At 39.0% G+C, this 27,152-nt stretch overlaps 1 protein-coding gene across 2 annotated transcripts; it reads right to left on the bottom strand.

Moving 5' to 3' along the window:
• Positions 1-398: 398 nt before the first annotated feature.
• ldlra (low density lipoprotein receptor a) lies at positions 399-21,686 on the bottom strand. Of its 2 annotated transcripts, none has more exons than XM_088343290.1 (18): positions 21,462-21,686; positions 13,133-13,261; positions 12,935-13,057; positions 11,548-11,928; positions 9,422-9,544; positions 9,217-9,339; positions 8,257-8,376; positions 8,046-8,171; positions 7,788-7,959; positions 7,445-7,672; positions 7,254-7,372; positions 7,028-7,167; positions 6,800-6,941; positions 5,322-5,465; positions 4,959-5,225; positions 3,880-3,960; positions 3,627-3,790; positions 399-3,045 (listed from the first exon to the last, which is right to left on the bottom strand). In XM_088343290.1, exons 1-18 carry the CDS (start codon positions 21,514-21,516, stop codon positions 2,989-2,991), a joined length of 2,694 nt encoding a protein of 897 aa, XP_088199416.1. In that variant the 5' UTR covers positions 21,517-21,686; the 3' UTR covers positions 399-2,988. The 2 variants fall into 2 exon arrangements, with proteins under 2 accessions (XP_088199416.1, XP_088199424.1); XM_088343298.1 differs by having other exon boundaries at positions 13,133-13,258.
• Positions 21,687-27,152: the final 5,466 nt, after the last annotated feature.

Raw genomic sequence — 27,152 nt, 5'->3', positions numbered from 1 at the left:
CAGATTGGAAAATCTTATCTGTAGTTTAAACTCTCTCCTGTTCTCCTTGCAATTTCAAAATCCTTTGATGTCCTCTCTTTTTTACATTTTGAGTGTCTATTAAACTATAAATTTAACACAAATACAAATTACTTTTCTTGATGTAAATTGTTGAATGATAATTACGTTTACATAATAATTACAAAAATCTTCTAAATAATATCAAATTGTGCATTTTTGTGACTAATGTGCATGTTGTTAATTTGGTTATCTTCATTAGGTTTATTAACTGCTCTAGCTAATAATTGCTAGCGTGTCTCCCCAATAGAAACTGTTATTTTACCTAGTTTCCCAAATAGAGCAATTAATCATAGTACTTCATAGCTGTTACCTAGAAAAAGGCTACTTCAGAAAGCATCTGTAATAAATAGAGGTCTTTATTTAATTACAGTACAACATGAAAATTACAGCAAAAGTTGCAGCAACAAATTTCATTAACTAAAAACAGAACAAATATTTACATATATTACACCCTATTTACACACACATGTCAACCGCATTACGAGTGGTCAAATTTAAAATGGACTCCATATTTTGTGCATCTTGACCAATATCATGAGTTTCTCTACCTTCTAGCTAAACATTGAACATCTCAACTGCATCTCTGTGGAACAAGTGACTGCATACAGACAAATATTTTCTACAAATCTCCTGCAGTAAAATAACAACAACGTGGACCTTTGAGCAATAATAAGAATCACTGTTCACTCACATTTCAAGAACAGTAGCTCCGAAAGAGTGCAATGAGACACACGTTTTTCTTCCATCAGGAATGCTGCGATAAGTTTTCCTCCTGAGAGGCTATAAATATACACGTGTAATATCACAGCGCATTAGGCTTGGCCACACTGGTCGCACACGTGATTGCATCTCGGCTATCCTGAGGAATGCATTCGTCCTGTTAGCACATAAGCAGAGATTTAAGCGAGTCTTTCTAATAAAAATATCAGAAAGAATGAGAACCGTGTGGCTGGCAGCATAAGATCTGAAACATAAGCAGAAAGTGAAATGTCCTGACGTCAAGCTGCTCTCCTATCTCCAAGTGTGGATCCGAAGCTTTGATAAATGTTAAGCTTTGGTCAAGAAAGGTTTAGTATGTGCTGCATTATTCAAGGCACAAATCAGTGTGCAGCTTTACTTAAGGATCTGACCCGTCTAATATGACTAGTGTCATGCAGTTCTGAGGTGATTGTTGCTATATTAATTTCACATTTGAATAATACTCAAAATGTTTGAGTCCAAGTCGTTCAGACGTGCAATCTCACAAATGTCTTCCATGCTCCACCATCAACATGAGGGAAAAATAAAAGATTGCTTACAAGAGGAGAAAAAGGCCAAATATTTTGACAATGGGTATCCAGTTCATACATAGTGGAGCAGTCCACTTTAAAGCCATAAACTATTTGCTTAAAAACGTTTTTTAAACGTTGTAAGCATTAATTTGATCTTAAAGCGCAAAATTTGAATAAATTAGTATTTCACTTAAGCTAATAAAAGATACCTTGCGATTTTCACATAGCACACACACTTCATCTCTTGAATTTCTATCTGATATCTGCATTTTTTGGGCAGTATTTGTAAATATCTGACACTTTTGACTGTATCAAATATAAAATTGAACTTTTAGGTTTGAGGAGAATACATTTACATTTAAAGTTCATTTAGCCATGCTATACTGATAGTGTCTGTTTTTTACTTTTAAACCAAAGTGTGTTGCTGTTGTTTTTTTTGCCAGACAAATATTTTCCAATCAAATATTATTTATGACTTTGTATTTCTTTTCAAAAATCTTTTGAGTTCTGTGAGAGCGTTAGCGGACAAGGTCAGACCGTCATGCAGCGGCCAGCACATCCGCCTGGCACATTAAAGTTTCCCGGTTCAAGACTGGGTGGAAGCTTACATTAGCCTGGAGAGGTATGGGCACTATCAGGCTTTATTTGTCCAAGACATGTCACAGGAAATGGGGCCTCCATGATCCATGTGTTTAAGTGAGCCAACCAACCACAAAGACTGTGGACAAACTGTGTTGTTTTTTGCAGCCCGCCAAACGGAAATGGAAATGATATAACAATATTATTAATAGATAAATACTAAAAAAGTACTACTAAGAAAAAATTTATTGAGGTTTGGGTGGCACTGTTATCACTCGTGCAACTTCGTACGCCCCATGAAGTTATATTTTCATTCCGTTTCATGGCCAACATTTGTAAATCTGACTGCATTTTTCAGTACTTGCTATTTTTACTCATTCAATAATTTTATTGATATATTTAAGATATTTCTCAAATTCATGCAATAAAAAAAATTCTGAGCGCAATTGAATGTTCAGTTTTTCAAAGCAGATAATTAAATGTATTGCTTAGAAAAGGCATTGATGTATTTTTCTGCTTCATTTACTTTTGGATAAAGTTATTATTTATAAATGAATACTTTTATTTAAATCTTTTGAGTGTTTTAAAACCAAATGGTCCATGATGAGGGAGAGGTCTCATAAGCCTTTGACTTCAACATGTCATCCCTTTTTCACGTGATTTGTTCATTTTGTGATGTGATTTTTGTTGATTGAAAATAAAAAATAGACAAGAAATACAAATATACAATGAAATATAAGTTGTGCATGTAAATGTAAAGAATAAAAATTGGATATGCCTACGTTATCTTTTTCCGTCATGTATTGCCAAAGTACCTTTTTATAAACTCCCAATCAGCCAATCAGCATATGCAAAAATATATCTATCAGTCATTTTTTTTTCTTTTGGCCTGGCCTTTCTGCAAGACTTTTGAATCTAATGCAGGCCATCACTAAAAAGTTTGTCCACCCCTGCTCTATAGTAAAAAAAAAAAAAAGGTCCAAAATGCATAAACCTGAAATTCCTTGATGTTTTGTTGCTCTGTAAGTATGTATGTAGACTGGTATTGCCTTTGAGGTTCATTCTAAAGGCCATTTTGCTAGTTTTCAGTGAATGTTGGATTGTCAGCCTCTTCATCCAGTCTCACGAACTGTTTCTGAACACATAATAATAAAAAAACATAATCAAACTCAATTTCAACAAAAGAACAAGACACTACCTATACATTTTTTACTTGGAGGTCTTGGAGTACCAGTCAGCAAATATCAAATCAAGAAACTAAGTGTTCTTGCTAATGCACAAATATGGAGACTGTGGTCTAATACAATAATTGACACATCAGCCATGTATTGCTAGTGCTGACCCTATATGGAAGCACCTCTTTCAAAAAAAAAAACTCGGGTCAAACACAGCGGGAGGAAAAGTGCAGCATAAAACTCACTGTCAGCTTTGCATCTTGTAAAAAAGTAGATTGTTCAAGTATTCCAAAAGTGTACCTTTTTATAGCAGAATGGCGGAAGTATACCTTAATTATACTTCTGAAATAACACATATTTTAAACTTCACACAAGTACACTGTAGTATATCTGGCGTTTACTCACAAGTTCAGAGATAAATACAAGTAAACTTATACTAATAGTATATTTTGTTATATAAAATCTGAGCAATACTAACCCTTTTACCAGTATCAAAGGTTTTATATTAAAGGAAGTTGTTTAAATAGTCATGTAGACTTACCTTTGGGTAGGAATAACCATCAGAGCTGTTGTTCCTCCAAATATGAACCTGGTCCTCGGTGGTCTTTTGATAAACAGGGTTGTCAAAGTGGATTGTGTTGGTGTTCTTTAGCTTGTAGTTCCTCCACACCAGTACACCAGCAAAGGCTAGCATACAAATGATCGCTACAAGGAGAGAAAAAGAGTCAATTTTGGTGCGATCAATAGACTAGGGTAGCGTATCTATGTTGATTTTCATGTACAAAGTTGCTCACCCAGAGGTAAGACAATGTACAATGCAACGGGGGTGTTGGGGGCTGTCGTAGGTAGCACTCCAGAAAACTCATGGTGAATGTCTGAAAAAGAAAGGCATTTATTCAGAAACCAATCCCTTTTGGAACAAAGATTCATATTCTGTAAGATCAATTAGCATGTCCAGTTATTGTAACCTATAAATAGTCTGTGTGGTGTTTGGCTGTCCCTTTGTTTAATTTCTTTATCGGTTGGGCACACCATATGTGCTCCTAGAAGTCTGAGGGCATATTCACACTGTACATCAGTGGTTTTCAACTATTTCAGGACCCACCATTCCACACTAACGACAAGCTACAACCCAAATCAAGAAAAAAATTCAAATTCCAAAATGTATCAAATACAAATATTGTGCTGTTTAAAGCAGAGGTAGTAAAATATATTCAACATTTTGTAAAAAAACAAAAACAAAAAAACAATAAAACAAAATGACCAGCAAAGTATTGTATTGGAGCTCATACAACCATTTATATCTACTTTAAAATATACACATACTAAAATAAATTTAAACCCAATATATTGACAAATTGTGTACCTAAACATAGATAAGTATCAATCATAAAGATAATAAAGATTAATATACTAGTAAAAAGCGAAAAATATAACTTTAACCATTTACTGTACATTCCAGCAGCGCTTTAATGGCAGACACTCTTACTCCATTTTCATATTTTACAATCATTCTCTTCATCGACTCGATCCGTGTTGTTACCATTTTCCAATTTCCCTTCCCCTTATCAGAAACTTTCTTGGGAACGATTATAATGGGAACAAAAGGAAATAAAACAAATTAAATCACAATTAAAGGAGATTTAATGTCCCTCAAACATTACAGGGACAGCATCGATTGAGTCAGTAGGAAAAAGGGATCAAGCAGGGCATTATCGCCGCAGCGTAATCGACCCTATTTTTCTTCTTGCTCTTATAACTTTTTTGCCAGGGCAAAGCCCCGCTACTCGCTTTTGGGTCCCGGACTACCAGTTGAAAAACACTGCTGTACATTACAGTATGTCCATAAATTATTTTTATAAACAGCTTTTACCAATTTGGCTTTTCCCTTGAGAGGTGACTGGAGTTTGTATAGTGGTCTCAGGGCCATTGTGTGTTGCTGGCTGTGGGTAATTCTTTCTATGTTCAGGGGTGGTGCTTCTAACCAGAGGCCCATTGGTGCTTGGTACTGGCTTGACTACCAGTCTTGTGCTTGTAATGGGAGAAATAGAGGTATGGGATTCGGGTGGGATCGTGGCCAGTACAGGTAGGTGGGTGGTTGGATTTTCAGGATGCATTGGAGCTTCAGGTGTTGACACAACTATTTGAATATAATAAACAAGAAAAGAGTCAGAGTGAGTGATAGTTCATAATCAAATGCAAGTTATACTTATGTCGGATCTTGGGTAAAACAAACCTGGTACACATCTCCTCATATCACTTGCTAGCATCATGTTATCAGGACAGACACAAGTATATCTTGGGGAGTGCCTGCCCACTTGTGGTGCTCCAAGGCACATGAATTCACAGCCACCATTGGACACCTGACACCAATCTCTCCCTGAAAAAGTATTGTGATATGAAAATGACATTGACTGCAGATAAAAAATGCTTATTTTAGATATAATGATATTTTATCTCAGGTGGAAACATTTGTTGGCCTGGAGAGGGATAAATCGTAAGCAAAAATACACCAACCATCATATGGAATTGCATTTTCAAACTACTCCAAGGTCGAGAAATTAGCATTTTCTATACATGATAGCCCCACCTAAAGGAAGCTGACATAATTGTCCTCCATCCTTCTTCTACGGGTACCCAAAAAAATAAAAATTTCCGGGGAAAAATATGAGAAGTAAAATAGTGCATTTTGGTCACTTTGATCTCCGTAGTTTGAATTATTTTTTTGTACTTTTTAGCACTCATTTTCAGTTGCCCGACATTATACAACGACAAATAGTGGTCAAATAATACACACTGTCCCTTTAATAAAATAATTAAAATAAAATCTTCAAATATTTGAAATCATTTTACTAATCAGATAATATTTTTTACTGATATACATGTTGTGATTCTACAAGAAATAACTTGATATGCCATTTAATTAGAAATACTTAGTTAGAAAAATAAATACATTTTCTGCAATTGTGGTAAGATTCTTTTTTGCTGTTAATGTGTTTTGAATAAGAATAATAAAGCTTGTCATTGCGCATATTTTTGAAAAAACTTTGACCCGTTTAAGGGGTTTAATATATATGTCTACTAAATGCAGATGACTTAACACACAGTAAAAAAAGAAAATGTATTCCGGCCCTGTTGGCAGATATTTTGCTAATTTAAAGTATATTTTTTCAAAGATATTTCATCGTGATTCTTGGAAAACATCTTATGTAGAAGATTGTATAAAATATTCCTTGTTGATCTTCTAAATTAGAGGTAAAATTTCAAACCCGAGCCTGTCCCAGAGCCCAACCCTAAATTCCTGAAATGGTAACGTTATGTTCGGGTTCGGGCCTGGCTTCTCTCTCAATACCTTATTTTTTTAATCTTTCAACTGTCATTGTTCTTTTTTTCTTCTTCTTTGTGTCACGCAGTGTAGGATCAGCACGATGGATTCAGTCCCCCTTGGGTTTTCTATGGGCTAGGTCCGGTCAGGCTTTAATACCTGCAGGCCTGGCTCAGGTCGGGTTGGATTTTCTAGGCCTGATCTAACCTCTACTATAAATATAGACAATTATTAGGAAAAAAAAAAAAAATATATATATATATATATATATATATATATATATATATATATATATATATTATTATCAGCAAACAGTTCTGCCTTTAAGATAAGAAATATTATTTTTGAAATGTGGTCATAATATACTGTAATGTCAGCAGTTTTCCTACCAGAAGGCTGCTTAACATTGTGGAACAAAATAATGTCATCTGGAGATGTTAGATGCTCAGCCACTGGAATGATGTCCTCGCCAGTCAATCGATTAGCACTGAGGATGGCACTGTTGCTAATGTCTGTCCAGAACACTCTTTCCTTCAATGTACATGGAAGAAGATATGGATAAGATATAGACAGATTCAACAATTGTTTTTCAATAATTAGTCTTTATCTAGCTGTACCTCAAACACGGCGAGTCCCAAAGGGTGGCTGAGTTTGTGTTCATCCATAATGAGGGTGTGTCGCCCACCACCCTGCATATCAATACTAGACAAGCAGTGCAACTTTGAGTCAACCCAGTAGAGCCGCTGGTTCAACAGGTCTGGGGAATGTCCGAGAAGAGAAACAGGTCAGTCTGTCTTTATCGTGCTTTAAATAGATAAAGGGAAATTTAAAGGCTGAACGTACCGAGTGTTATTCCATTGGGCCACACAATGTTTTCAGTAACCAGAGGGATGCGATCGCCACCATTAAGGCCGCCCTTTTCGATTTTAGCTGGATTTCCCCAGTCAGTCCAGTAAGCAAAGCTGGTTAGACGAATAAATTAATTAATTAATTCAATCACAACAGTGATATGTTGGTTTGGGCAAGTAGCTTACTTGCTGTAAGGGTCAACGACGATTGCCCGGGGCTTGGATAAGCCTTGGGAGAAGAGAGTCTTGCGACGACCGCCATCAGAAGTTACGACAGAGATGGTGCCGCGAATGCTGTCTGTCCAATACAGGTTGCGATGGATCCAGTCGAAGGCAATTCCCTCAGGCGCATCAATTTCATTAGACACCATTACAGTGTGGTGGGCAGAGTCTTCGGCTGAATCCATTTGTGCTCTAAAAACAAAGTCATTTTTTTTTTCATGGAAACAGAGGTAAGGTAAGGGTTAAACCTTACACCCACCCCACTGGTTCGAATGGAGAAAGAATAACAAGACAAAATCACCCTTACCTGTAAATTTTCTTTTGGGAGATATCTGACCAGTAGATTTCTTTTGTGGCCATGTTCATGTCGAGAGCCACAACGTTCTTTAGACGAGGAATGACCTGAGCGTACTCACTTTTGTCTAAGGTCATTTTTCGGACCTCGTGGCGATTGGTGAAGAAAAGGTAGGCGATTGTACCTGTCAGGTTATTGTGGTTTCTTGAGTTATACATTGCAGATTAAACGTCTGGTCAAAAAGATGGAGATTGTTTTTTTCTGTTTTACCAATGGCTTTGCATTCTTTGGTCGACGGGTCAACTTGATAACCTTCTTCACACTCGCATTTGTAGCTGCCATTCTGGTTAATGCAGATCTGGCTGCAGGTGTCTGGGTTGAGGCACTCATTAATATCTGATGAAACAATGAAGAAAGCGTTACCTTATTTTCTTGAAGATAGGAGATCATATACACCAGTGGTGTGAGGTTTTCTTTTTACCTTCACATTGATTTTTGTTGGAAAGTTTATATCCAGTTGGACAAAGACACTCAAAACCAATTTTAAGGTTATTGCAGATGTGAGAGCATCCACCATTGTTGAAGAGACATTCATTGAAGCCTGAAGACATAAAAAGCTTTAATACCATCTTATTTCTGGGTATAAATAGTCAACAGAATCAGAGGCAACCCAGTAAATTTTTTTGTCACCGTTGCCAGTAAGGGACCCGAGAGGAATAAAAAATTAAAACTGGCCATCTTTAACTGTGAGTGTTTCATGCGTAAAAAAATGTAATAAATTGACAGGAAGAAAACTGAAACAAAAAAGGAGAAGAGAAAATAAAACAAGACATTGCTGATAAATGTGTATCCTTATAATTCTAATTAATACGAGGTGTTTACGGCTGTGTTAGTGTGTGAAAATGTTAAATATCAGAAAATGAAGCCCAGTTGGATGCTCATTAACAAGTAAAATCTGTTTTTTTAATTTGATACATAAACTTCCAAAAGAGGACAGCAGCAAGGGATAATGAATATTATAACTAGTTATTCCTTTATATTGGTAACATCTACGATGTACATCCATATTTACCATTTTATTTTGTTTATGTTTGCCTAGGAAAAGAGTCAGAAATGCTCAACTTTGTTTTTTTTAATGTTTATAATAAATCTCAATGTGATATTTCAGCATATTACCCATTCCATTATTTTTCAAACTGTAACTAGCCAGTCCAAATCAGCATGCTTCTGCCCTCTAAGGCTATTGTATCGGCTATATTGCAATAATAAAAGGTGATGTTGTCATTTGAACTAAGTTCAATTCGTGGTCATTGTTTCGGGTGCAAATGAGCCGTTTTGAAAATAAACAACATGCATCCAAAGAATGCATTTTTGTTCGTCGTGAAACATTCTAAAAGTGATTTTTATTGTGATGGTTAAAATTGGGGGTTAGAGCACTCACCACATTCCCTCACTGGCTCATCTGACCAATCCCTGCAATCACGGTGCTTGTTACAGACTTTCTCTATGCTTATACACTCTCCGCTGCGACACTTGAATCTGGTCAGGCCATCACATTCAGTTGCTGTACGTAAAAAAAGAAAGACATTAGCGATAGATTTTTTTGGAGTGGCTGCAAGGAGATCATGATAAGGATAGCATCATACCATTGACACAGCCTCTCTCGTCACTCATGTCCCTGCAGTCATAGCGATGGTTGCATTGGTGGCTTCCGTGGATGCAGGTGCCGTCATCACATTGAAACTCATCAGGACGGCAAGTTGGTTGCACTTGAGGGAGGTAATTAGTCAAAGTTGGTTGATGTTCCAGGTTTTCCATTTATATCAGTGATTCTTAACCCTGTTGAAGCTACTGAACCCCATCAGTTTATATGCGCATTCAGCCAACTCTACTTTTGTGTAAAATAAAATCAATTTTTTTTCCAAATAAAAACATATATTTTTTCTCTCAGGTCTGTGACTACTTGAGCCAAGACCAGAGTCCTCTCTTTTGTTGCTGGTGTATTTTCAAATAGCAATTTTGGGATAAATTGCCTTTGCCGCTCCTTCTGAGTATAAGATTTGCCATCTTTACCAGAGCTAGATTTACAAGTGGTTTGAAGCTTTCTCTGCTTTTGCACGACCAGAGTGTACAACTGTCCCTATGAAGAAGTGGTGTGAACTGTGCACAGATAAACCTGCAGTGGTATGGTCACGTCACAAGTTCATCAAAAATGGCCAAGATCATTCTCCTGGGAACAGTCCAAGGAGGCAGGAGCAGAGGAAGACAGAAAAATAACTGTACCGACAACATCAAGGAATGGGCCGGTGCCAACTTTGCCATGACCCTAAAACAGGCCAGCAACCATCAGCAGTGGCAAAAGCGGTCCAGAGTTGCTTCCTCAACGGTCCCCCGACAACCCAGGCAGTTAAGGGATCGGTAAACCATGAATGACTTCATATGACGCTGTGAGGAACTTTTTTTTATTTGGTAGAAATCCAGGATCAGGCAGAGTGGCCTTATCAATAAATCTGTCTCCTTTCGCTTCAGCAAGCATTGTGTTCTTATATTCCATATCTCAAAGCAGCTTCTCAAAGTTTGTTTTGCCGGTGCGAGGCCAGAGTTGCCCAACTTGGCGCTGCAAATCATGGAAATAGGAAGCTGCATCACATCCCACTATGTGATGACATCAGAATCCATAATGTACATATTTGTCCAACCACTTCTGTTTCTATTGCTCGTCACAGTATGGATTGAAATATGAAGATAGTAATTACACAATGACATTCGCACGTTAGACCTAGGCGCGCTGAACTCCACACAGCACTGATTGGCCAAGAAATGTCACGTGATCATCTGCAGCCAGTAATGGCCAAGCGGGCCATGCTATTGCGTATTGACATAATGAGTGAGTGCGCCTGACATCCACCACAAATACTCCACCATACCCCTGAGACTGACTCACCTTACTCCTAGGGCAGGGGTCGGTAACCTTTTTGACTCAAAGAGGCATGAGGCAAAATATTTTGAATTTTTAAAGCCACACCAGATATTTTAAGACAAAATTCAACAAAACCACCAAACCTGCTCTCCAGACGAAAGCTCATTATTCAGCGTGATGTTTGATGATTTGTTAAAATAATAATAATAATGCCAGAGCCTGTGTCTCATATCAACAAACGTACCACTTAAAATTTGTCTCCCTCCCGCAGTTACTTAAGTTAGTAGAGGCTCATTTTGTCCATCATTTTTGTCGTAAGTAATGGTTTCAAAACAAGGAGTTTTTTTGTAAAAATGTCACAAAATACTGCAAACGAAAAAGATACAGATCTGTTTAGGGGAGCGCGCACGATGTGCACAGATTCACCCACCACTACCTGTCACCCAATGAAATTGCTCTGGGCTATGGGTGCTTGAATGGCGTTTTCGAGTGTTTACAGTTTCTACAATTCTGTAGGTTTTCATCATAAGGTGTCTCAACAGTGAAATTTTATTGTTTGATAAACTTCCATATAAAGGATTCTTTAGAGACGTACAGCCAAAACGAGGTCTTTTGGCCTAACTCCGTGAGTGTAAACTGTAGTTAAACTTTGCCCGATATATTTCGGAACCAACAATTCTTAATCTGTGTTATTTCGTCTTTGCTTTTGATAAGTCACAAATAGGATTTATATGGCCCTCATTTTATCTCTGAGCCATTTGTTCCTTTCCCCGGTCCTAGAGTTTGATCAAATCCAGTTGAAGAACCACTGATTTATACAATGTCAAAAAAGCTACAAATAATTGCCCATACCACAATCTGCTTCGTCGGAACGATCCAGGCAGTCAGCGCTGCCGTCACATCTCCAGTTTCCGTGAATGCACTCGCCGCTACCGCAGTGGAATTCCAGCGAGGAGCAGCGGTGAGCCGTAGAAGAGGCGGGCGCAGTCGTTCCGCAGTTCTCTACCCACTCGTCCGAGCCGTCGGCACAGTCGACGTCGCCATCGCAGGCCCACAGTTGAGGGATGCAAACGCTGTTGTTGCACTGAAACGAAACGCCACTGCACGTATGGGGCGGGCAAGAGGCCTCATCACTGCCATCATTGCAGTCGGGTTCTTCGTCGCACACGAATGAGGTGGACACGCACTGGCCATTTGTACAGCGGAATTCAGTGTCTGAGCAGTTTTTGGGTTCTGGTAGAAGAGACAAAGGAAGGAAACCGGATTTGTGAGAAGGGTCCAAAGGGACTTGGGTTCACCAACACGGTGCCTGAGAGCAGAGGTAAGATCGGGGATGAAAAATCCAGCCCAACTCAGGCACAAGGGTATAAAAACCCAGTGGAGCCCAAGCCCAGCCAACGAACTCTATTTGCAGTATGAGTCCAAAGCAAACCCGAAACGTAACATTTTATTTGTGAGGACTCAGGAGGAGAAGAGGTCATTTATGATGACAAATTAAAGCCGATCTTTAGTAACAAAGTCTGAGTAAAACAAGACTGTATAAACATTTGCAACTTTTGTATTTCTGGGTCTGCAGAGGTGACATTAACTGACAATTTGCCATCATTGATCGATTTTTTTATGAGCGTACGGATGACATTTTACGATCATCCATCACAATGACACATTGAAAATCGGGCCATAAACTATTGCAGCAGTACAAACTTAAGTATCTAGCGCGGCAGAGAGAGAAGCAGAGAGACAAAAAAGGACAATGTCGAGAGGATAATAGACAGAAAGTTATTTGAGTTATTTGAACTAACATTGCAAGATTTTAGTACAGAACATGTTGTAATTAGGCGACTTCTGTTTTTTTGCGGACCACGGTTCTCTTGTGGCCAAAACTATTCACGTCATCGAAATGCCCCAGCACACTGTGATTGTGACAGGATACTGATTTAAACAAGGTGTTTCTTGTATATCATGGCCCAAAAAACTACTAGCTTTTGCTGTCCACTTACATGATCATATCCGTAACAAATATGCAGCTCTCAGCTTTTAAAAATGTTAATGGCCTATGAAATAAACGGACCGGGCCCAAACTTGCAAAGAAGTAGTACAGTATGGCTCTCCATACTGTAATAGAAGTACAGTATGGAGAGCCTTTCTTGGGATGGAGGCCATATCCTAACATGTGTTACAAGCCTACATTTTACTAGGAAAACAACGTGTCGGTTTATTCTGCACGCGGACACCTTACCACAGAGTTCTTCATCAGATCCATTCCCACAGTCTGCTTTCCCATCACAGCGCCAAGTGTTCGGGATACACTGGTGGAAGTGGTCAGCACAACTGAAGTCTCTCGGTCCACATGTTTTGGCCACTAACAAAAACCGGTTTTGAGAATCATCACAATGAAGAAATAAGGGATCTGCTGTAAACGTACTTTGGTACTTACAGCAGGTCGCAGAAAGTTCGTCTGTGCCATCCCCGCAGTCATCTGTTCCATCGCATACCCATCTGATTGTGATGCATCTCCTGTTCCCACATTGAAACTGCTTGCTTCCACATGTTGATAGTGCACCTACTGAAGACAGATAGACTAATCTGCTCATTTGTCCAAAACAAATTTATGATTCCTGTGAAAAAATATAGTGTGGTTTTCCTGGTTTTCACAAACCTGCATTGGAAATGGATCACATACAATAGATATAATAAATGGATACATTGTCAAAGCATTAAAAAAGAAATGGTAAGCATCGATTTCTGTCCCAGGCCAGCCACCCAAAAATTGAGGCGGTCTCATTTGCAGCTCGAGCTTTCAGAGTGGCATAGTTGAGGTTAAAACAACACCTAACCAATCCTAACCTGGAGTCTTTCATGTTTATACTTGTTTGAACACCACCAAATTAAAAGAATGGCATCTTGGTGCAAGCATGTGGTTTTCCACAGAAGTATTTCTCAACAAGTGAGAGTTTTTCCTTGCCCTCGTGTAGGATGCACAATCAGAGGAGGTTGTTACTATCTCATAATTGGGTTGTGCAGCCCTTTTTTGTGACTAGGGGCTATCAATGTGACTTGCTGTGACTCACAAAGGCGCCATGAAACCTTGTTTAATGTACTGAAGGAAAATGTCCAAAAAAGTAAGAAAAAATAAGATTTAAAATTAGTTAGCTAAAATATCTGCCGCCTGCCATATCAAACGATATTTCTCCTTATGTGTTACATTATCACAGTGCAAAATGATCTCTTCGGCAGACACCACAAGTAAATCATTTTCGTAATTAATATTGTCTCACGCTGCACAATAAAGATTTTTTTAATATGAATAATAACACTGCCAAAACAATATTTTTGCTCATTTTAAGTTTTACTCTTCTTATACTTGAAATGACAAAATAAGATAACAGAGTGTTAATTATTCCATATATTTGTATTTAATGTATTATTTCAATATTGGTTGATTTAAAAGGACATTGTGCATAATTTAGCACACTAATGTGTCAGAGACCAGAAACGGAGACAGGACCCACTTGCGTTCATTTCTCTCATTTTTATTGAGAAGGAAGAAAAGGCTTGCACCCACGATCCGGTGGTCGTCGGTCATGGGTAGCAGATCACTCGGAACGCGGAAGTGGCACTTCCGTGGCGAGCGAAGGCGGTGTCGAGAGCGGGGAAAAGAAGATCGATGGCCGGGACAGGGGAGCAAAAACGTAATCGAGTTCAGAAAGGGGGCCGGAGCCGGGAATCAAACAGGAATCAGGACAGGAGAAAGTCAGGGTCGAAAAGGCTTGCCTAGCAGGAGCTGAGGTTCGCAGACGGACTGACAACGGGTGGCAGGAAGACGGGGGTTTGAAAAGGGACAAGCAGCCAATCAGTGTCCGAGGTAGTTGGCGCCAAAAGAGCAGACTCAGGTGCCTCGCATCAGTAATCATGACATATTGATTTGAATAATTGGCAAAAATACTTGAACCATCGTTTAGAGTTGCATTCTTAAATATTATCAGGTCAAGAAATGTTTATACATTTTACTTGAGGTTCACATAGAGGGAGCTGACATAATTTTTTCACCATCTTTCTGTTGCGGGCACCCTAAAAAACAAAAACTCTCTGAAAGGCTGCGCAGAGAAATGAGCACTTGTTTTTGGTTGCACTACACATTTAGTGGTCAAATATTACAGTATTCCATCCATCCATCCATTATCTGCACCGCTTATCCTCAGTAGGGTCGCAGGGGTGCTGGAGCCCATCCCTGCTATCTTCGGGGAGGGGACACCCTGAACAGGTTGCCAGCCAATCACAGGGCACACAGAGACAGACAATACACTCGCTAATTCACACCTAGGGACTATTTGGACCGACCAATTAACCTGACATGCAAGTTTTTGGAATGTGAGAGGAAACCGCAGCACCCGAAGGAAACCCGCGAAAGCATGGGGAGAACATGCAAACTCCACACAGGAGATTCGATCTCATAACCTCAGAAAAGTGCTGCACACGCGCTAACCACTGTTCCGCCGTGCTGTCCTACAGTGTTCCGTTAAATGTTAAAAATGATAAATTATGTGTCAAATTTCAATGAATTTATCTTTATTTTTCAGGTTTTTTACTTGCAATGTGCCTTAGGATCTGTTTAACCAAAAAATGTGTCTTGACTCAAAATTGTGGAGAATTACTGTTCTTTAGTATTAGGTAGTCTGTGCTTAACCAATCACATAATGAAGAAATAGGTTGCCCCACTGACCTCCATCTATAATGGAGCCACTGAACTGAAAGCACACAACCAACTGTTCAATGTATCGCAAATACTACGTATGAAAAGGCACTGAAAGCCTCAAGGGGGTGAAACCCTAAAGAGACACCTGTTTTTGTCAAAGCTTCACTGAGAAGCCGCCACCAGTCAAACAGCATTAGTGCAATGCAAAAGATTACATGAACACATTTATCATTTTGTTAAATCTTCCCACATGTTCAATTTTGTTCCTGAGTGAATGGAAACGTGACTTGAAAGAATTTGACCATTTACTTCTGCGATATCCTTGAGAACTGTAAATCACAGGTCAAACATCTGCTGGCTTTAAAAGTAGCCGCCTATGTGGAAAAGTTCACCGTGAGGTATATTATCCTGAAAGCTACGCCATTTTTTGGTATTTCAAAAATTCTTCTTTAGTAATAACAAAGTGAAACAAATGAATACAGTAATCCCTCGCTATAGCTTGGTTTACTTTTCACTGTTTTTCCCCGGCTACTATCAACTGACAGTACAGTAATTTTTAGTTTAAAAAAAGAAACAACAACAAAATCATGTTTGTACGGTACTTTTCTTTGTGATACAAATGCTTGAGCTTCAGATATATGTTCTTCGATTTTAGTGTACAGTGAGTTGATGAATGGTTGGATAGATAGATCCCTTAACCACTAAGTTTGTAGAGGCACCAATTCCTGTGGTGTTTCTTGGGCAAGTACAGCTTGGTAGCCTCCATCCCTCTCCAGGCTAGTATTTCATTTTATCATGGTTCATAGATCCCTTAACCGACAGGTTTGTAGGGGCACTACTTCCTGTGGTGTATCTTGGGCAAGTACAGCCATGCGGCACCCATCCCTCTCAGGGCCGTTTTCGCGGTAGGGATTTACTCCTCCACATGCAAAAGATTTTTTTCCATGGTTACTAGTAGAAGAAGACAACTTCTGATCTGACTCAGTTACAGAACCTTCATTATCTGGTGGCCGTATTTTTTCGGTGTAAAGCGCGTCTGCCGGACAGGCAGCAGCATGTGACATTATTAACATTAGATCCTAAATCACTGAGAAAAACTTTTTTGTTCTCAAAATATTAAAGGTGGGATCCGTATTTTTGGGTGTACTTAATACATCTAAAATGTAATATTTTCTCGATTAAGTATGTGTTAACAATGCCCAAGTGCTTTTATATTGCTTTTATAATTCTTGTTCCGGCCACTTGCTGTCTTGCTGTCTCTTAGGGAGTAGTGATAGAGAGGAGAGGATCCCCAGTCCCCGTGATCCTACGATAAGGAAATTAAATGTTTTTGAGATGAAGTGTTTGAGGAGTATGTTAGGAGTGACAAGATTGGATAGATTGAGGAATGAAATTGTGAGAGACAGAACTGGAGTAGTCATGGAATTGAGGGCTGCGTGATGCAGAGTACTCGGTTGGTTTGGACACATGGAGAGGATGGATGAGGAGCGAATGTTGAAGAGGATCTACAGAGCAGAAGTCAATGGAAGGAGACCAAGAGGAAGTCCGCCATTCGCGTGGATGGATGGTGATATGAGTGCACTGCAGGAAAGAGGTCTTAATATAATGGAAGCTAGAGCTCTTGTTGGTGATAGGAATGAGTGGAGAGGTGTTGTAAAAGGATAGTTGGATGTTAGGACGCGTTCTAAGGGATGTTCAGGGCACCTGCATGATGCGGCAGGGGTAAACCAGTGAAAGCTGTCGGGCCCTGCTGTTGAACAGAAGAGTGTGTTGTGTCACCATGACCCGAGTAACATGGCCGCTTTCTTGTCTCCCGTTTCATCTGGAGGGACGAAAGCGTGACCGACTTGGGTGCCGAGGTGCTTAACTTGTTTGGGTGTTTGGGTATTTGGGTTGGCCATAGTCCAAAAAGTTTTCTGTGTTTTTTTTTGCTAGTTTTTACCGTTTTTATTTTCTTTGTTTTTGTCTTGCTGACGGTCACCCCTCTCGAGGGATTCGACCAGGGTAGATAGCTAGATAGTTCCGGCCACAAAGCGCGTTACGCTAAAGGGAAGGAAGCGAAGGCCATGGGGGGGACAGAGTTATATATCCCGCTAGAGTCCTCTTTTATTTTCATTCGGGGATGAAAATCGTGAAAGTAAGGAAAGGGGTGTTTCAAATACAGTTCAAATGTCAACCCAAACTCCCAAAAAGGATTACTTTATTTGAGCGCATCTGAGAATTTTACATACTTGCTCGCTCAACGAGAGGAGCTGAAATGATGTTTTCAGACAGAAAATGGCGTCAGCAAGTAGAATATTTTTTAGTTACATACACCACTTTTGAGTATCACATTGCATCACTTGTGGCTTTTATATTTTTGTTGAAAAACAAAATTTGTGGTGAAGACATCACGTCCTTTGCTTCTGTGACAGATTAAATGCTCAATGGCTCTTTGTCCGGTAAATGACTTTGTGTTTCATAAAAAATAAATCATTTATTCTTAGTAACATAAATACATAAATTATTCAATTAAATGGTTACTGATTTTTATACAATATATTATTCCTACTTTGTGCAAATTCACTTAATTGGTTATGCGGTCTGTTGTGGAACAGATTCCCAGTGAAAATCTAAGGAATAATTTTAACCCAAATTTGAAGAAACTTATTATTTAAATAAATTCTACACTTACCATTTCTAACTATACACTATTTTGTCACGTATGTTTAATTGAGGGGCAGCACGGTGGCGCAATGGTTAGCACAGTTCTGAGGTAGTGAGATCAAACCTTCCTGTGTGGGATTTGCATGTTCTCCCTGTGCGTGCGTGGGTTTTCTTCCAGGCACTCTGGTTTCCTCCCACATTCCAAAAACATGCATGTCAGGTTAATTGGCCGGTCCAAAATTGTCCCTTGGTGTGAATGAGCGAGTGAGTTGTCTGCCTCGTGTGCACTGCGACTGGGTGGCAACCAGTTCGGGGTGTCCCCTGCCCACTGCCCGAAGACGGCTGGGATGGGCTACCCTACTGAGGATAAGCGGTACAGATAATGGATGGATGGATGTTTAATTGAAAGGTCACTAACATGCCAATTGTAAAGAAACAAGGTTTCAACTTCACTGATTTGGCCTATCATGCGTTCTTGATGGAATACAGCCTTCGTGAAAAACAAGGTATTACTGTACTGATTAAAAATGCTCGAAGTTAACCCTATTTATTCACTGAGTTTAGAGTTCAGACCTGAAAACACAACATGTACTCTCTGTAAACTTGTTGACTGAGGCCAAACTAATATTGGTAGAGCAAGAGTGCTGCCATTTTTGCTGTTTCATCGATCATCTACGAGAAACTATTACAACACTATTCTGGTAAAGTCATAAACACAAGTAGAATTTGGAAGTCAAATGAATCGGCCTGCACTCGGCTGCGTTGAACTTAACTGCCAGTTTGAGCACGTTTCACAACTTGGGTGGGAACCAGTCAGACCAAAACCGAACCAGTCTTGCTATTGAAGGGCGAGCTGGAGGAATTCCATTCATAAGCACAATTTCAAGGTAAAAGAAAGCGAGTCCTGGGGGAGGGAGTTGTCTTGGAGATTTAGCACAAAGAAACAAACTGCAAATTTCATGTTGTGTCATGTTGGATCCAAGTGATACATTAATCATCAAAATGTATTTGTAGAGCACTTTTCAGGAAGAGAATTGCAACTCAAAGTGCCTTATGAAACCATTTAGTGTCAAATAAAATCTCAATAGAATAAAATAGAAACATAAAGCACAATAAGAGCAAATGTGCGAATTCACATCAAACGCTTTTCTTACCACAAAGACCGTAACAATTTCTGAAGTCATTCTGGGGTTTTGATAGGGTTTTTAGGTTGATATCAATCAGGAATAAGTAGACTTTGATCCTGGACCCTCTCACACTAAATTATAGCAATTAAAGAGAAATTGTGTATTATTTAGCACCTCCCAGTGGTTAAAAAAATAATTCATCACGAGAAACAATTTTAATTTGAACGACAAGCAAAACACATGAACTATCATAAATTTTTTTTGAAATACTCGTAGGTAGGTTAAGAAATTTGGATTTATTTTCCATAACATGTGGCTTACCTAGAGGAAGCTAAAATAAATGTCCGTGATCTTTCTGCTAAGAATACCCTCAAAAAACAAAAACCTTGTGAAAGGCTGAGCATAAAAGTGAGAAGAACTATGGGGTGGTTTGGTTATCTCTGTGGGGGCCCTTCTTACCCTCCTTCATTTCCATATGCTGAGTTTTTTTTGAGAGTGTACTTGCTTTCATGTTGGTTTCAGATGAAAGGATGGAATGGTAGTCTGTGCAGCCCTTTGAGACTTTTGTGATGAAAGGCTATACAATAAACCTGACTTGATTTGACTTTGAGTCTCCGTAGTTTGTATTCTCGATTTGAAACAATTAATTAGGACAAAAAAGGAAGACAAAATTTAAGCGGTATATTATATTGTTATGGGACACATGCTCTGTTATCACTATTATTTCATAGATATTATCAAATCATCAATTGTCACACAGTGAAATAAAATGTCATTGTGTCTGGAGAGTGGGTGTCTCCATTTTGTTGAAATTTGTCTTAGAATATATTGTGTGGCTCTCTCAAAAAAAAAATCCAAATATTTTAACTGCCTTGCCTTAAATGGAGAGTGTGTAATATTAAGTGCCTCCCAGTGGTACAAAAATCTTTCTTCCGTAAAAAAGGCAAAAATACATGAGCTATCATAGCAATGTTATTTTTTTATAAGTATTCATAGAACTTTGTATATTTTTTTACATAGTGGATACCATACTTAGTATTCACCCCCATGTTTGTCTAGCATCTTGTGCTCACTTGGCTGGTTTTCGTTGGGATTAGACAATGAAGTGCCAAATAGGGGTTCAAATATTACCCAATTTACCTTTAAAGGGACAGTGCGTAATACTTCTAGTGGTACAATAATATTTTATCCGGTACTGGAAAAAAAAATTGCTTTGAATATTATTTGTATTTCTTTTACACCTTGGAATCCACACGCCGCCATGTTTGTCTGGAATTCAGACCCCACCCTATGCTCCAGACAACACAGTGCCATCTAGTGGTCAAATAATACACACTGGGTGTCATGATTACTGATGTGACTCAGCTGTGCCCGCTCATTTGGCGCCAACTACCGCGGGTTCTGATTAGCTCCCTGTCAGCATTTGAACTCATTCCTGTCAATCCACTGTTGTCAGTCCGTTTGCGAATCTCCGTGTATACTAGGCAAGCCTATTTCGACCCTGACTCACACGTGTCCTGTTTTTGCTCCTGTTTGTCTCCCGCTAAAACCTGTTTTGATCCCGACCACGTCTGCTCTCCCGTCCAAGCTTACGACTCGTTTCCGACCCCGACCGCGTCTTTCTCTCCCAGTCCTGGCTACCGACCAGTTTTTCACCTCTGACACCGCCATCGCTCGCTAAGGAAGATCCACATCCGTGTCCGGATCACAATCCGAGTACGAGAGCGACTTGCTCTCCGCGCCAAGCAAACACCGGATCGCGGGCGCAGCCCTTCCTCGTCTCTTTCAATAAAACTTGTGGTAAACGTCACACAAGTGGTTCCTGTTTCCGTTCTGGTCCTGACACTGGGGCTTTATTAGTTTAGAATATTCAATGTCAAAATGTGCCCAAAGACTTTTGCAACACCCTGGAGGTGCTGTGTTGTGTATGTAAGGTTTATTGAATTGCAATCATTAATAAGAAAAGCAGTTGGCTGAGTATGACAGGTATGTTGGAGTAAACCACATTGACCGCGAATAATTTGCGTTTTATTATGCCGACAGCTGAGAAAAAATAAAAATACATGTAAAAATTGGGATTATATGACTTCCTTAGATGAAGGGATGCTTTGAATTTTTCCTCCACATAAAAGAAAAAAATTGACCTATATTCCAGGAAGGCGAGGTTACCACCCCCACATCTTACTATCTTGCATCCGGTACTCAGTGAGCAATTTAACCCCAAAGGCACCAAATAGTTAAACAACTTCAACATAATCAATCATAACATAAAGGAAAATCAATCTCCTATAACTTACTTGTTTGGACTTGGGAGTAGATAAGAAGTGACAGGAGGATGTAAAGCACTTCCATGGCTTCCACATACACTTGAAGAAGGCACAGAAGCCAATTTATTTTTCACAGACTCAAATAAAAAAATATCTAAGACTTCAAAATAGCGAAGTGACCCGGGTGTGATGCCGTCGCGTGGTCTGAAGAATAAGTTTAATGTTTGGCAACAATGCGAGAGCCATTTGAATGTGGCCCACCGGGTGGGTGGGACCAATGCGGCGCTGGGGGGCCCTGCGGTTAGGAAGGCGGGATTTCAAGTGGGGTGATTTGGGAGCCACCGCAGACTCAACAACCAGAGGCGGAGCTCTCAATCTTTTTTTCAATTTTTTACTTTGAGTAACAATCACCCCTTCCCAGAAGCCTCACGTGCGCACGTGGCTCTTGGAAGCAACAAATACCAGACACCCCCTCCAGAGCCCCCTGAATCTCGACCCTTGTACAATGCATTCGTGACTTTGGTGTAGGACAGTAGTCTTAGGTTAATGTGTCTTGGTCATATTTTGGTAACAATTTGAAAATGCACAATAGTAGGAGAGAATGTGAACTTGTTTGAATCAATGACATCACTGTGGAAGATCACAGAAGACAGCTGGATGCTCCCAAAATTCCTTAGTGGAATTTTACGCGATGTTCGTTAACGCTCAGGAGGCTTCGACTTCCAGCTCAGGGATTGACTACGTGGAACGAGCATCTGTTTATGTTACGATATCAAAGACACAGTTGAATTCCTCAACTGACATTTTTTAAATAGATGTGGTTACCAGAGACTTGTGGTGAGGTTCGTGTCTGTTGAGGGACAGTCATTCTTACAAATAAATGAACAGACATTTTATACATCATTTAGAGCAAAAAAAAAGCAAGAAATTAACTGTTTATATAAACTCTAGTCAAGTCAAGTTTATTTGTATAGCCCTTAATCACAAGAAAAGAAGTCTCAATGAGATGTACAGACTCTTGCACTATTCCCTGATCTAAAATCTAAATGAGGGCAAGGAAATTTAAAATCTCAGTATAAGGAAAATGAAGAAACCTTGAGAAGGGACTGCAGATTAGGTAATCCCAATTTCAGGATTACATTTTATTGTGTATACTTATAAATTTGGCCTGAAGATGGGTTGGGTGCCTCCTGGCTGTACTTGCCCAAGATATACCACAGGAAATGGTGCCTCTTTGACTCTAGTGGTTGAAGGATCCAACCAACCAACTTATAATTTTATTCTATGCGCTGTTCCTTTGGAATGAAAACATCAATAGATAGGTAATCTCCATTCTGGAGGGGAAAAAGTTCATCCAATGAGAAAATAAACACTGGATGTCTTAGTTTGTTGTTAGCTTGCTTACACTGTCACTACTTCTACAGTTAGGGGGTGAACTGTGTGTGAAATCAGAATCATCAGTTTCACTATCTCCCTCTGCCATGAGGCAGGAGAACTACATGCCTCACTCAAGCAGATGCTCCGCACAGTAATATGTCACATACTAATTGCATTATTAGTATTCATTATATCATCGTTCCAGCACTTCATATATGGACTTGATTCTTGGTCAGGTCATTGTCATTTTCATGCTACTTCCATTAGTCTTTTGATACCATGTCAGGTTTGGGTTTTCGTTTCTGGTTTGGACACTTGGCAAGTTGTTTTAAGAGCTGGTCTATTTTTGTTTGTTTGTTCCTGTTTTTTGTCAATAAACCATCCTTTGTATAGCACCCTTGCCTCCAACTTCTCTGCATCTGAGTCTATTTCGGACCTCATCACAATGATTTTGAAAAAGCAAACCAAGAAAGGGTGATTTTAAAGGAGAAAGAACTTTAACACTGAACAATTATAACCATTTGATATATTTTTCATTTATATTTCCTGGATGACAGTTGAGGCAAAGCTTCCAAATTTAATTTGAAAAATAAATCTAATAAATATTTCCAAAAGCTTTCGCATTGTGATCAAGAAACTGTGGTTGTCCTTCAAATTTAGAAACGTGGAAGTAATCATAAACCTATATTGTTGTACAATGTGCTCACCTGCATATTAATTGGATTACAATCGGTATGAAGAAGTTCTGATGTTCTAGTAAGCCTTTACTGACATATTGTAGCTTTTGAGCAAATGCCAGAGTTTTTTTATTTATTTATTTATTTATTTTTTGCACATCACTACTATTATTTTAAACTTTTAGTTCCAGATGCAATATAACATAACCAAAAACATACCTGTCAACATGTACGATTCTACCTTACTTAATAAGAATTTTTGCTAAAATATTTCCATCTGGTCGCATTCAGAAATTTTTAGGATTTTCATTTACACCAAATTGTTTGCTTAACAAAATTGAAAATAATTTTATTTACTTAAATAACCTTTTCATATAGTCATTTTCCCAAACTCTCACCAAAATTTACGTGAGCCTGCGCATTCATTCATGATTGATAAGTGATTACCAATACTGAATTTGGAAAAAGAAATATTTTTCCTTAAGTTTTAAAGGTCTTAAGAGGTTTATGTCCCAATTTAATTCAATATTCAACTGCTTAGCAATCAGGAATTTCAGGCTTCTACTCGTAGAAACTGGACTTGTGTCAACGTTTTCTAATTTCAGTTTAGCATGTTAAAAGGAATCTGGTCTGCCGAAAGTGAGTAGAACAGGCATTTTAAGTAAATTGCCCATGCCGGCCTGTCGGATGACTTAATCCGACCCTTCATACATCTATGAGTATACCAAAAAAGATGCGAGTCTCTAGGTCATTCACATCAAAAGGCATATTGTTTAACACTGCGGATCATAATATCTCACTAGACGGGTTGGAAAAATGGATTGGTCTCTCAAGATCCTTCCTCTCAGATAGGACACATTGCGTTAAATATGATGAAATAACATCTGAGCCCTTTGGCGTTACCTGTGGTGTTCTGGGGGGTTCAGTTTAACCAAGACAAGAAAGTTTGATCACATTACCCTGATTTGAGCAAACCTGCATTGGGCTCCACCCAAGATGTGATTTTAAGGTTCTGTTGGTATTATAAAAAATGGGCTCACTCCCTCATATCAGAATTAATCTCCCCTATGTTCCCATCCGGAGGCTTTGCTCTGAAAATGCTGGTCTACTAGTGATCCCAAGAGCCAAGAAGAGGACTGCAGGTTCGAGAGCGTTCTCCATTCGAGTCCCGGTGTTGTGAAATGTTCTGCCCCCTGAAATTTGATGTGCAACCTCAGTGGAACTGCTTAAATCTAGGCTTAAAACACAGTTGTATTCTGAAGCTTATGAATGACCTACATTTCATGGAGAAAATATCTGTATATCATTTGTTATTGCAACATCCATTGCAGCCTGGTCATGCTGGAAGGGGGATTCCCTCATGTGCGGTCCCTTTTCAAAGTTTTTTTCAATTTCCTTATGTTAAGGTTTTTGCGTTTTTCCTTGCCTTCACGTGGGTTTTAGATCAGGGGATAGTCCGTGGTTTGCAATATACTGTGCAGCCCTTTGAGACTCCTTGTGATTAAGGCTTATACAAATCAACACAACTTGACTTGTTTTTTTTAAAGGAAATGCAAACCAAAGGTAGCTAGAGGGCAGTGTAGACTTTGTATAGCATGGTGAGTTGGTTTTGTAAAACTGCATTCACTCAACTGTTAAAATAAACCAGATAAAACAGTCAATATCAAACATTGTTCGTGAATGAATGTGTCCAGAAAGATCCCTTGTCATCCGTGATTATAATATGTAGGTTAGGTTACTAATGTAGGCTGAATGATAAAGCATAATACTAAAAAACAAAGCTAAAAATGTGGAGTTGACATTCTTTTTCTGATTTGCCCCCAAAGCCAAATTAAGTTTGACATCTCAGGAGTAAAACATCAAAAAGAAAAACAATCTGAAGCAGATAAGGGGAGTACATTTCAGGGAAAACAAAGTAAAACAGTCCCAATTGTACAAAATGGGTCTCTCAATCTTGAAGATTTTCTGGTTCTTCTGGTAATTTTGCTCCCAAGTCACACAATCATTTTCAACTTGCCTGTTTACACCTGTCCGACAGCGTGTTAACTGCTTCTTTCATCCCTAAAGGTCGAATCAGGTTCCTTTGAAGCATTTCAGACAGTGTTGTCTTTTTTTCCTCGTCTCACCAGTTTAATGTTGATGATAAATCTTGAGTGCCAACAAACTATGAGGTCACTGGGTGCTCCAAACATTTTTTGACTTCTCTGGAAAGTTTGCAAACAATAGAATGCGTTCCTCTCTCTGATGGAGATAGAATTCAAGCACCATGCTTGGTTTTGTTAAACAGTGGGTTATTTGCAGGATAATTTTCCCTGTAATGTATGTGTCACATTACAGTCACTGGCTATAAAATTGGTACTTGTGTAAAGGTTAAATATTAGAGATGACTTTAAAAACTAAGGTGGCAATTTGCTGCTAAAGATTGGAAATTGCCGCTCCAATCGCTTAGAGATTGGTATACATTGGTTTCATCACTTTGAACTTGAAAAAAGATAAGAGTCGAAGCGAAAAAATGTAAACAAGAGAAGCACAGTAAAGATCCAATGTCAACGTTTTCTGCTACCATAGTGAAAAGCACAGCTGAACAAATAAATCACAGATTTACTGGCAATTTAATCTGATTTTTTTCCCCTGGCAAATGAACAGTCCTTACATGAGGTCAGGCGAGGAGGGGCATTGACAATTGCGCATGAAGACAATTCCCAGCAGACATTCTCATTGTCACTACAGTTAATGGGTGACATTGCAGTTATTTACAAAATTTCCAGCAAGCATAAGATGGTTTGTGAAAATGTGAGTTCCAACAAATAGAAAAATTGCAGATCTGCATAACTGATTATTATGTGGCAGGAAAATGTAACACAGATCCAATCTGATAAAATGTCTCACTGGTTTGTAAGGAGGGACCATTGTGACTTGATGAGGTATAACCTGCCATTTGGAAGATGTTTAGCAATGTAAAAATAAGGCTTAGACAAAATTCTTTTTGGTCAAATTGTTACAAAAACTTTGAAGGTGGGGTGCGTCATTTGAGGTGTCTTAACAAGTGGGAAGTTAAATATTTTCTCTCAAGTATTTGTTAACAATGTCCAACTGAGTTCAAAGAGCTCTTATGTTACATTTCCCACTGCCACTATCTGCTTTGGTCTTTTAGCAAAGCCACCCATTGCACAACACATCAGGTAGGAGGAATGGCTGTAGGAGTCCTGGAGAGTGTCGTCATGCTCGTACCATTGTATTTGTTACGGTAGCATAAAAATGGTGAAAGAAAAGGCCTGCATCGAGTCCAATCAACAAGTCAAACCCCAAGATTTTGAAAGTAATTTGTTGTAGCGTATTGAGAACAATGCACATACTTGCACGCGCATCACCTACAAGCTAAGGCTACACAAGTCAGAAGATGTCGGCAGCGAGTAAAATAATGCTTCAAATTCTGTACATGTCCTTTAAACTTCTGGTTCTTCATATTTCCCAACACCAAAGCAGCAGCTCTATACATTTGATTTACAGTACAAGAGTAGAAGTTATTGAAGACTGAAATATCAAAATTGTATATAAAAAATAGAGCCTTGGAATACAGTATTTGCTACTTCAATAAAAAAAGGAAATCTCAGTGAAGAAAGTACGTCTCAACTGGTATATATTTAACTATGGTTAGTAGGACACC

Source organism: Urocampus carinirostris, chromosome 1, assembly GCF_059441175.1.
Source record: "Urocampus carinirostris isolate Australia breed hairy pipefish chromosome 1, RoL_Ucar_1.0, whole genome shotgun sequence".
In the NCBI taxonomy this organism is placed as follows: domain Eukaryota; kingdom Metazoa; phylum Chordata; class Actinopteri; order Syngnathiformes; family Syngnathidae; genus Urocampus; species Urocampus carinirostris.
The sequence above is the reverse complement of the archived record's forward strand: the minus strand, read 5'-3'. Positions and strand labels throughout refer to the sequence as shown.